At 62.7% G+C, this 11,438-nt stretch overlaps 1 protein-coding gene across 2 annotated transcripts; it reads right to left on the bottom strand.

Annotated features, from left to right (window-relative positions):
* Nucleotides 1-3,916: 3,916 nt before the first annotated feature.
* Nucleotides 3,917-6,542, bottom strand: LY6K (lymphocyte antigen 6 family member K). Of its 2 annotated transcripts, XM_070075904.2 has the most exons (4): nucleotides 6,458-6,542; nucleotides 6,198-6,293; nucleotides 5,608-5,715; nucleotides 3,917-4,295 (listed from the first exon to the last, which is right to left on the bottom strand). In XM_070075904.2, the coding sequence occupies exons 2-4, from the start codon at nucleotides 6,271-6,273 to the stop codon at nucleotides 4,009-4,011; spliced, it is 471 nt and encodes a 156-aa protein (XP_069932005.1). In that variant the 5' UTR covers nucleotides 6,274-6,293; nucleotides 6,458-6,542; the 3' UTR covers nucleotides 3,917-4,008. The 2 variants fall into 2 exon arrangements, with proteins under 2 accessions (XP_069932005.1, XP_051686979.2); XM_051831019.3 differs by lacking the exon at nucleotides 6,458-6,542 and having other exon boundaries at nucleotides 6,198-6,448.
* Between the last annotated feature and the right edge of the window lie 4,896 nt (nucleotides 6,543-11,438).

Genomic DNA, 11,438 nt, shown 5'->3' with positions numbered 1-11,438 from the left:
GAGAGGGACAGAGAGAAAGATCTGCTATTTACTGGTTCACCCCTCCAAGGGTCACAACGGCCAGAGCTGAGCCGATCCAAAGCCAGGACTCAGGAACTTCTTCCAGGTCTCCCACGTGGGTGCAGCGGCCCAAGCATGTGGGTAATCCTCCATGGCCCTCCCACGCCATCAGCAGGGAGCTGGATCAGGAGAGGAGCAGCCAAGACTTGAACCGGCATCCATAAGGGGTGCAGTGCCACAGGCAGACACTAAGGCCACGATGCCATGGTGTTGGCCCCAAAACAAAAATCTTAATGCATTATATATACAAGAAACATCTCAAAATTACAAACGCAGAATATGGCAAATAAACTGCCAATTTCTTAGTGAATGGGGGAAAGCAGAAAGCATTGGCCTCAGATTTGGAACAAGACAGGACGCCCACTTTCACCAGGGTGGTTCAGCCTAGTACTGGAAGTGTCGGCAAGAGCTGTTAGGGAATGGAGAGAAAGCGAAGCACAGAGGAGGGACGGGGGAAGTCACAACAGTGTCCCCAGGTGCTGTGGCTTTGCACATGGAATGCCCTAACCCCGCCACCAAAAACTGTTACAACTGGTAAGTCAACTAGAACAGTCACGGAATACACAGCCAATATACCAAAGACAGGAGTTCTGTACACCACCCCTGGCCTTGCTCCCAGGGGACTCAAGGATGCAATTCCATTTACAGTAACCACAGAAACATCAGAATGAGTTTAGACACCCACAATGAAAATATGACGGGATAAACTTCAGAGGACACAAAAAATGGAACAATATTCCACGAACATTGGTTGGAAGAACGAACTGATTTTGCTAAAACATCCGTATTACCTATAGCAATCTGTGGATTCAATAAGACCCCATCAAAATACCAATGCCACTCTTCACAGAACTAGGAAATCCTACAAGCACAGAGAATCATGAAACATCCAGAACAGAGCAAGTGGTCCTGAGCCAATAAAACGGAAGAAAGCTGGAGGCATCCCATGCCTATTTTCAAGACACAGTGGTTAAAACAGTGTGGGACTGACGGAGAACCTGACCCACCCATCAGTGGACAGAATGGAGCATTCAGGAGCTAACCCACTCACAGCCTACTGAGTGTCCATGAGGGTGCCGAGCAGAGAGGAGAGGCTTTCTAACACACCATGCCAGCAAACGTGGATACCCGTGTGGAATGGAGATCACAGCCCTACCTCCCACAGTGTCCACAAACATCAACTCAGGATGTAAGACCTGAAACCATGGGATTCCCAGAAAACAGACAGGGGAATCACTCCACGACACCGGTGGGGGCAATGGCTCTTTTGCATAAGACCTCAAAGCAAAGGCAACAGAAGCAAAAGTAGACAAACGGGATTATAAGGACCTGAGGTCTGCACAGCACAGTGTACACATCCCGATGAAGAAAGTGGCCGCTGAGCGGCAAGGCAGCCGACAGAATGGGAGGAGACGTCTACAAGCTACTTCCAAGAAAAAAGTGACGTCAAGAGAACGGTGCTGGCTTCAGCTTTCGCGAATGGCCGCCTATCCTCATTATCTAGGACTTTGCAACATCCCTCACGGCGCTGTGGGTCTCACGAGGCTCTCCGCTTTATTCTCTCGCTACAGAGTGCTAGTTTTTTTGTTTTGTTTTGTTTTTTTTTTTTTTTTTTAAGATTTTCTTTCTTTGAAAGGCAGATTTACAGAGAGGCAGAGGCAGAGGCCAAGGCAGGAGAGAGAGCGAGAACAAGAGACAGAATGAGAATCTTCCAACTACTGGTTCACTCCTCAGAAGGCCTCAACTCCTAGAGCTGCGCCGATCCGAAGCCAGGAGTCAGGAGCCAGGAGCTTCTCCCAGGTCTCCCATTGGGTGCAGGGGCCCAAGGACTTGGGCCATCTTCCTCTGCTTTCCCAGGACACAGCAGAGTTGGATCGGAAGTGGAGCAGCTGGGACTCGAACCGGTGGCCTCATGGGATGCTGGCAGTGCAGGCAGCAGCTTCACCTGCTACGCCACAGCCTGGCCCATCATCTGGTTCTAAGGTTGAGCCATTCTTGCATTCCTGGAGTGAACTGTACTTGGTCATTGTTCATTGACCACAATGTGGTTCACTGTCATCACTTGGACTTGATAATGACTGTTAAGCTCATATGTCCCCGCCCTGGGAGCCGTTCTCTGAGGAGGGCTCCAGCCCCCTGCTGTCACTTCCTTCGCTCTGCACTCAGATTTCCACAACTCATGGCCAACTGCTTTCCCAAGGACATCTGCAAATCTCTGTGGGCCACGGGGCCCTGTGGCTCAGCTCACTCCCAGGGAGGGGGCTTCAGCCACCGGCTGTTCTCGCTCCCGTACAAGGACTGCGCCCAAGGAACTCCACCCACAGCTCCTGCAGGTCTCAGCCGTGACCAACACACTGCTGGGGTCCCCCGTGTCCCGTCCCCACCACCTCTCCTCTTCCTGTCTTTGGGGACCACAGCCCCCCTCACCCCGCAGCCTCACCGGGCCGCTTGCTCTCTGAACAGACTCCTGTTTTCTGCTCCACAGAGAAAACAGCAGGAAACAGATTCCCTCCACTTCCTGGCCCTTCCCGCCCCTGAGGTGCTGTGGACCCCTGCCTCCGGCTCTCCAGGCTGCTGGGAGGAGGCGTCGCCCAGGTTCTGCCCCACTCGGCCGGTGGTGCCAGCTCCTTCCGGTCTGGCCCTTGCTCTTGACCTGCCTTCCCGTTTGCTCCGCGAGGCCTCCAGGGCTCATTTTCATGACAGAGCTGTCGTGCCGAGCCTGGAGTTGTTCTAAACGCCACCCCAGCTCCTTCCTTCCACAGGGACTTCCAGGAAGTGTCCCCCAGGGGACAGCACATGCTTCATTCCTACGAACTTCATGGCCCACAGGAACCTGGGCCCTCCCGCAGACGTCAGAGTGCCCCTCACATGACCCAGGACCCCGCCGTCCCCACGCTCGGCTTCCCGTCGCTGCCCCACAGATGACAGCCACTGCGGAAGGGGCTGCCACGTGAGCTGGCCATGCAGTCTCTGCTCGTTGTGGCAGAGCGTCCACTCTCACTGGCCCGGGGATGTGGACTGGCAGCGGCTGGGCTGAAAGGTCCTGGGCGTGGCTGTCGCGGGGCAGGCTGTGTACAGGGGGCCTGGGCTGGGCCAGGAATGTGCTCGCTGGAGCACCGGGGACACTGATCCTGGCCAGTACTGCCCGCGTGCACGACTGGAACTGCCACAGAAATGCTTTCTGGAAGGTTCCTGAAGCTTCCTTGCTCAGCAGGCAGACCAGGTGGAGGCTGGGCAGGGCGGGGGCACAGGAGAGGAAGGTCCGCGGTTTTGTGCAGACACAGGCCCCGGTTTGTGCAGAACTTTGCGTCTGGCTTCCCGGCTGACTTTGGAGAGCGGAGTCCTCTGGGAGACGGAAGACACTGACCTTGCTGCTGTCTCCCGGGCCCAACTTCCAGACGCTGGCGGAGCCCAAGCAGGGGAATCGTGAACCCGCGCCTGTGCGGTGGCCAAGTCCAGACTCACTCCGGGGAACGCCTTCTCTGCTCCGGGGGCTCTGGCAGGAAGTGCTGAGAGAGGCGGGGGTGGTGCCTCCCCCACGGGGAGGGGTGCCCAGCACGCTGTCCCAGGAGCTCCACCTGAAGAGATCTTTCCTCTAGGCTGCCATAGCCTCGAGTCTGTCTCTCCCCCAGAACAGCGGAAAGGGCAGCAGCCCTGGGCACCTCCTCCTCACAGGCCCCTCCCCACCAATACTCAGAGGCAAAGTGTTGGGGGGGGAGGAGCGGGCGTGGAGCTCGGCTCCCAGGACAAGGCCTTGTCGACAGAGTGACCACCAGCAGACGTGGACTCGCTCCCGGGCCTGTGCCCAATGCTCCCACCCACCCGTCCTGGGGGCCCTCGAAGTCAGACCAAGAGGTGACCAACACAAAGCAAGTTTAATGCAACACGTTGCGACCGTGCGCAGTGAGCTGGCGCTCCAGAGCTGGCCGCCCTGGGCACGTCCCACACTCACAGCAGCCTGAGGCCATCGGAGGCCAAGGCCAGCGCCGGGAGGAAGGAAAGCACGGCACGGCCGCGTGGCCTCCCGCCTGCTCTCCCCGGGTATTCCCGGAACGCCGTCTCGTTGACATTGGGCACGTTGTCGTTGCACAAGGGATGTTTACAGCACTTTATGTACACGAAGGGCAGGGGCTTTAAAATCACAAACGACCTGCCTGGAGAATCCGCGGGTATGATAATCAGCGGGCAGTACGGGGTGCACTGCTTGGAAACATAGTAGAAACGTGGGAATATTTCTAACAGAGAGACAGAGAGAGAAACCAAGTGACTCCAGGGCTCTGCCCTCCCCCCACCCCGTCCCCTCCCGTCCAGGTCCCTCACTGCTCCGCCCTCCAGGCCCTCCCCAGGCAGCAGGCAGGGCTCCGTGTGCAGAGCTGCCTCGGGAGAGGGAGCCGGGTGCAGAGGGGCTGGCAGGGCCGGCAGCACAGGCGCCTGCATCTGAGGTCTCTGCTGGGAAACCAAAGGCTGCCTGCACCCAGGCCCCGAGAACCCTGGGCCCACTACGGCCTCTGTGACCCCCAGACACACGGGGCCGAGGGACTCCTGGCCACAGTCTGGGCCCTGCCCAGGGCGTGGGGCTGGGTCTCAGGAGGCTGCACTGCGCTGCGCTCGGACAGTGCTGGGCTGAGCACCCCAGCTCCTCCTCTGATAGAGGGCGTCACACACGTGGACCCCGGAGGCCTGGCCGTCACCTTGGGGCTTTGCCGAGCTTCCAGAACACAGAAGGCTGCCGGGACGGGTGCACTGACAGACTGGGAACCCCGCTGTGGGGGAGAAGGTGGGGGACCTCCCCCAGCGGGACGCGCCGCAGGGAGGTCAGGGGCCGAGCGCTGGTGTCCACGCTGCTCAACGCACTTGCTCCCCGGCTCCCTTCTGCGGCCCACACCCCCGGGTGCCCGCGGCTGCTCCCAGGGCTGGCTGGCCCCGGTTCCTGCTGGACATGTGATTACCGATGGAACCAAGACAGAAGCCTCGGCCGTTCCAGCTCCGTGCCCGACAGCACATGGAATCAGAATTTACCCCTAACCCCTGCATCTTTTGAAACCTGGGAATTTAGCCCCTACCCCTGCAGCACCCTTTCAAGTCCCCACCTGAGTCTCAGGCCAGAGTTGGTCCCACCCGACCCCCTCCATTCTTTTCCAGGTTCCAAAGCTGGGAGCTGCAAACCCACTCTGGCCTCTCGGCCCACCCTAAGTATGTGAGACCCAGCCCCAGGACTGGGCCTCTGCCAGCGCTGGGTGTGTGCGCATGTGGGCAGCCGGTCACCCACCTCTGTCAATTTGCTGCTTCTCGCTGGGTCGCTGAGTCGCCTCCTGTGTCCTCTCTGTTCCCTACACGTTCTTTCCTAACTCCAGGAACACAGGGTCTCTTGCCCCCCGCAGCCCAGCCTCCCTGGGACCCTGCGCCCTGCTCTGACCCTGGGCTCCAAGATGCTGGCCTGCACTCGGGCCTCTCAGAACCCTGCTCTTCCAACGCAAGCAGCCACTGGCCGGGCGCCTCTGCCCAGCCGCAGAGAGTCGTGCCCACGCCCTGCGCACGCGCACTTACTGATGGCAGCCAGCGCGCAGTACGTGTCCCGCTGGGCGCAGTCCTGCGCATTCTGGCACGAAAAGTCGTTCTCCTTCTCGCAAACGTGACAGCGCAAGAGACCAGGGTCTGCGGACAGACACACACTCAGGCACAGGATGCAACGGGTCCCCGCCCGTCCCAGAGCCCCCGCTGCCTTCCCGGTCGGTACAAGACCAGGGCGCTGTCCCCCGCAGCCACACAGACGCCTGCACCCAGCCACCTCCCACCTCACGGGGCGCCACAGAGTCACCACTGTCAGGCCGCTGACCCCGGGGGCTGTGGGCGCCAGCTCCCGCGTGTCCTACCTCCCGGCTCCCTGGCCATGGCCATGTCCACGCCCAGAGCCGGCGCCAACAGCAGCCCTCTGCCTGGCCGGCTCTGGACAGGGCGCTGGGCAGCCCGCCACTCCCCTCTGGTCACAGGGCCCCCAGAGGCCGCCTGGCCAAGACACAGCGCCCTCCCAGGAAGGCCAAGCTGCGGGGAGCCCGGCCGGGGTCGGGTCCAGGCCGCTCGGGGCCCCGACTGGGCACCTGCACTGTGCCCGCCCCGTCCCCGGGCTCTGGACTCACCCTGCCTCTCCGTCCTGTTGTCTGCGGGCCGCGCCTGGGGCAGGCCCAGGGCCAGCAGCAAAGCCAGCAGGAACATCGTGTCTGCGGTGCCAGGACCTGCCGAGGGGCGGAGGGGTCGGCGCGGGCCTGGACCCTGCCCCTGCCCGTCGCCCCCTAGGCCCATAGCAGCCCGGCCCCGCTGTCCCGGGAAGCCCGCGCAGGCAGGGGTCCTCCACAGGGCCCCCTCCCGGCTCGGCCCACGCCCCGCACGCCCCAAGCACCTCCTCTGCGGTAGCCTGGGCGCTGCTCTCCCCACCCTAATGGAGCCTACGGCGTCTTTCTAGAAGGTTCCACGCGCCTGCGCCCAGGCGTCCAGCTCCCACTCCCCCCCCCCCCCACCTGCGCTCCACAGGCGGGGGACAGTGGGAGGGGGAACGGATGGGGCCTGTGCACAGGCTGTGGAGCTGGGCGCTCACCCCCGCCGTGGACTTCTCCGGCCCTGTGTGGGGCGCCAGGTCCGAGGGCCCAAGCGGGCAGAGGAGCCCCCACCTTGAGCCTCCGGACCCCGCCCCGAGACCGCCATCTGGGGGCTTGTCTGTTGGGTGGTGTGTGCCCGCCGAAGGTCAAAGGTTAAATAAATGGTGCGCCCTGGAGCCCCGCAGTCTGCGGGCAGTTTGGCCTGGGCCCCGCGTGCGGGCCCTTGCGTGGGGACTCTGGACATTGCTGGCCTCGCCGACCCTGTGGAACGCTGCCTGCGAGCGCTGTGCGAGCCCCGGGGTCTCCCCGCAGGCCCTGTCGCCTAGGAAGCCGCTGGGCTCCCAGTCTGCCTGCACCGAGGGCACCCCCTGGGAGGAGTGTGTCCTGACTCCCGCCCAGCGAAACGGCGGGAAGACCTGGACCCCAATCCCTTCAGCAGCGGGCTGCACGCGGCCGCCCGCCGCTGCTGAGCCAAAACGTCCAACAGAACAAGGAACCCACGGAAGGGCCACGCAGAGATTCAAGTGCGCCGCGGCAAGTGGCCTTGTCTTGGGGCCCCTTCTAGCCGGGCGTGGCCGGCTGCATCCGGTTCCTTCCGGAACCGCCAGTGGCAGGGCCACCGTTGCGTGTCACCTCTGCCAGGCCCTGGACAGATCGCAGGCACCAAGCCCCGCGGGAAGCAAAGCCGCGGAGCGTGGTCACTCCCACACCTGCGGGTCTGGGCACTGGCTGCAGCGGCCTGACCACACCGGGGACTCCTGCGGACACGGGAGGGGGGCGGGGGCGCGCGGCTAGGCTCCGGGTGGGGCGGCGGGAGTCCCCGGGAACTTCCGGGCCAAGCCCGAGTCCCCAGGCCAGGGCGGCTCAGGGCGCGGGGCCCAGAGCGAAGGCCGGAGCCCAGGCAGGGCCACCGCCCAGCGACCGCCCACAGGGCACGCAGCCGCCCGGCCTTCTCCGCGGCTGTGCGGCGGGAAGGGGCTGGACTGCCGGGCAGAGAGCGAATCAGCTTCCGTCTGCCCGCGCAGGGGCGGGGCAACACCTGAGTGACGTGGGTCCCCACCAGCCTGCGCCCTAGCCGGCCAGGGGCAGTCCCGTGGGCGGGGCTCCTGGGACACCCCGGAGAAGAGGCCTGCCCCGCCTGCCCTGAGGCTTCTAGAACCTTCCGGGCCTCCTGAGGCGTGAGTGGCCGAGGTGAGCGCGCTTTTCAGGTTGGTATTTTTGGCTCAGTGTCTCTGAAGGAACCTGGCGAAAGGCGTGTGGGGTCGGGGTCGGGGTCGGGCGCAGCGTCCCCAAGTGAGAGGCGACGTGGCGGCCGTGGAAGAAGGTTCCAGAAAGGCGGGTGAGGCTGGCGTTTGAGGCCCAGTGGCTGCAGGCGCTGGGGCGGACACGCGGACAGCGGAGGTGGCTGCTGTGTCCCAGGGCCTGGTGGGTCTGTGCAGGGCCCGATTCGGGGGCGCCGGGGGCCAGTAGCTGTGGCTGACCTGGACCCCCGCCTCACATCCCGGAGCCAGCCTTCCGCGGGAGACCCTGCCCCCGGGGTCCCCGGAGCCCTCCCCCTCCCCCCCGAGCCCCCCCGGGGTCCCCAGAGCCCTTCATCCTCCTCCACCTCCTCCCCTGAGCCCCTTCACTCGGGGTCCCCAGAGCCCTCCCCCTCCTCCCCTGAGGCCCCCCCAGGGTCCCCGGAGCCCTCCCCTTCCCCCCGTGAGCCCCCTTCCGCAGGGTCCCCAGAGCCCCCCCTCCCCCCGTGAGCCCCCACCCCGGGGTCCCCAGAGCCCTTCATCCTCCTCCCCAGAGCCCCTTCACCCGGGGTCCCCGGAGCCCTCCCCCTCCTCCGCCTCCTCCCCTGGGCCCCTTCACCCGGGGTCCCCAGAGCCCTTCATCCTCCTCCACCTCCTCCCCTTGGCTCGTTCACCCGGGGTCCCCGGAGCCCTCCCCCTCCACCCCCCCCGAGCCCCCACCCCGGGGTCCCCAGAGCCCTTCATCCTCCTCCCCTGAGCCCCTTCACCCGGGGTCCCCGGAGCCCTCCCCCTCCTCCCCTGAGCCCCTCCCAGGGTCCCTGGAGCTCTTCCCCTCCCCTCGTGAGCCCCCCACCCCTCGTCCTGCCCGCACCCTCTGTTCTCCCGTGGAATTACGGGGGCGGGGGTGCCGCTGGTGACAAAGTGACGTTTTCTCGGCGTCGGTCCCGAGTGACACCAGCGTCCGGAATGGGCCTTGAGGTCCAGGGCTCCCGGGCCCCGGGGCGCAGCCGCAGTGCGTGGGCCCGCGGCTCTGCTGTCTCCGAACGCGCCCAGCTCGCTGTCTGGGGCCCTGTGGCCAGCAGAGGCCGCCTGAGGGCGGGCGCGCGGCCTGCCCGTGGCCCTGACGTCCGTGTCGCCGCCCGCGACCCAGCAGCGGCCGCTCCGTCCTCGCGCCTGAACCTGCGCTCAGGCCGTGTGCTGGCCGCGCGTCCCGGCTGGTGGCTCCCTCCAGGTCCTTCTTCCCCACCCCTGCTCCTTCCCCACCACTGCTGCTCTGTCAGGCTGGGTCCGTCCTGGGTGTGTCCTCCCGGTCAGCCGGTCCCGCTGCTCCCACTGAGGGTTTCTCTCCCTCCCCTGTGAACCCAGCAGCCCGCGTGTGAGGATCCAGCGCTGTGGTCTGCGGCTTCCTCCCAGTTCCCTGTCTGTCTCTGTTCTGCGGGTGGTGACCGGCAGGCTTCCCTCAGGAATTCCGCTGGCTGCCCTGGGCGGCAGCGCCTGCGGACCTGGGCCGTCACCATTGTCGTTCAGAACGCAGGTTAGCAGGAAGGGGGCTGTGGACCTGGAGCCCGGCATGGACTCCACGCACTTGATGTGGGACACGGGTGGAGTCAATGCACGCAAGTTACTCCCACTTGGTTTTTCTAGTCTAGGACGCCCACTACTGTTTTCACACCTTCTGTATCTCTGGTAATAGCTTTTCTTTTCTGAAAGCATTAGTATTGGGTCCTCTGTTTGCTGTTCTCACAATCATTGTCATTTACAGGACATGGCTGGAATAGAGGTTCTCGTCCTCACGCAAGAAAGATTTTGCGGTAGGAGACAGAGCAATGGTCTGGTGGCAGGGTTTACCGGGTGGCACAGCCATCAGAACAGAGCGGGAGGGGTCTGATGGAGCTGCCCTGCCAGCAGCCTGTGGTAAGCAAGACCCCATTACACCTGAGAGCCAGGCGGGCTTCCCCACCAAGGACCGAGAGCTGAACTGAGAGACGCCTGACAGACCAGGCAAGAGCTGCACACTCAACTCTGTACGCACAGGAGAGTGGGGCAGAGGGGACACAGGGTGCGGGCTCACAGCCATCGCCAGTGGATTCAAGGGAATACACCTGGAGAGGTGGCTGAGTGCTGGCTCGGACACAGGGCGAACGCCTGGCAGAGGGAGAACTGAGCTTGGGGCTGGGTTTATGGAGCATCTGCCAGCTTAGGGCTATGCTGGGAGGGTGCTGCTGAGCTGGCTTGTGGGAGGTGGTTTTTTCCTGAGGCCCACAGTCCAGGGAAGTTGAGCTGGGTGAGGAGAAAGGCCAGGGGTGCGGGCGGTCAGTTTAAGCTGTGTGGAAGAGGTCTTGGGAAGAAGACTCTCAGGGCTGGGGGCTGAGTCGCTTCCTCAGTCACACAGGCCACAGGTCAGAGCACATGGAAGGCCTTCCTCCCTCAGTCCTCACCCTGAATGTAGGTAGGGAAATGGGGCCTGGTCTCCCGTGGGCTGCTTCCTGCTGGTGAGGGTCATTGGTGTGGGGCAGGGCATCTGTGCACTGCTGCAGACTGGTTCAGGAGCAGTCTTGTGTGTTCCCCATGATGCCTCAGGATACAGCAGTCACGCGTGCTAAAATACATTCGCTACCCACGGTGGAACGAAAGCACTTGGAGATATTGGAGACATTGCCTGTGCTGCATGGGGGCCAGAACGAGGTGGTCTGGTTTTGGGAACAGAGTTCATTAGTGCATTTTTTATGTCTTTGATTCCTTTTCTTGCCACACCCGACTTCCTGGAGTAAAAACAGCACTGTTCACTCCAAAGAGGCAAAGCCTTCTCTCTCAGGGCGAGGAGCTCTAGAGCACAGCGGTTTGAGGGACCATGGCTGCCAGCGAGTCCACCTGACCTTGGAGTTGAGACAGTTGCTGCGCTAGGTGGTTTGTTCCTGCCAGAACACCCAGTGAGATTAGCGAGGGGGAGTCCAAATCCCTCTTGATGCAGTGGGTTAGAGGGACAGAAAGTGGAGATTGGTCTGAGGTCAGCCCAGCTAAAGGCCAAGAGTGGGGAGATGGGTTGAGAGGTGTTGTGAGGAAGACTTCCTTTAGGTCCAGGACAGAACACAGGAAGCTGTAGGGGCATCTGGGAGGGGAGAGCGTTGGGGTCGGCACGACTGGGTTGTGGGATGGGTGGTGGCATTAATACCTCAGAGGTCGTGCTCTAGGTGATGTAGCCGTCTGGATTTGTGACAGGAAGTATAGGTATGTTGTGGGACAAGTGAATTGGGATGAGCTGTGAGCCTGAAGGAGGCAGTCTCTAACAGGTTTTGGGCCTCTGTGGCCTTCTGGACTTCAAGGTTAGCGGGGAACAGCAGTAGCTTTGAGAGTCTTTTATGGGGAATCATGCAGGGCAGGACTAGCATGAGCCACAAGTGGAGGTGCTGTGAGCTGAGCAGACACAAACAGCCTTGGGCAGTGTGCCATAAACTTCACAGGGTCTCTGTGCCGCTCACGCTCACACTGGGCTCCTAAGCACTCATGCAGGGCAGGGCTAGCTCAATCCACAGGCAGCCGCAGGTGC

Source organism: Oryctolagus cuniculus, chromosome 6 (genome assembly GCF_051225735.1).
Source record: "Oryctolagus cuniculus isolate XC-2025 breed Fujian yellow rabbit chromosome 6, ASM5122573v1, whole genome shotgun sequence".
Classification (NCBI taxonomy): domain Eukaryota; kingdom Metazoa; phylum Chordata; class Mammalia; order Lagomorpha; family Leporidae; genus Oryctolagus; species Oryctolagus cuniculus.
Note: the sequence above shows the minus strand (reverse complement) of the source record. Positions and strands in the feature narration are given on the sequence as shown.

What these genes read in the sequence shown, in the direction of transcription:
- LY6K (XM_051831019.3), bottom strand. Translation starts at nt 6,360, where the DNA reads ATGGGCCTAGGGGGCGACGGGCAGGGGCAGGGTCCAGGCCCGCGCCGA. An exon ending in CAACAGGACGGAGAGGCAGG is followed by an intron (nt 5,716 to 6,197) that starts GTGAGTCCAGAG and finishes GTCTGTCCGCAG; the next exon opens with ACCCTGGTCTCTTGCGCTGT. An exon ending in CTGCGCGCTGGCTGCCATCA is followed by an intron (nt 4,296 to 5,607) that starts GTAAGTGCGCGT and finishes TCTCTCTGTTAG; the next exon opens with AAATATTCCCACGTTTCTAC.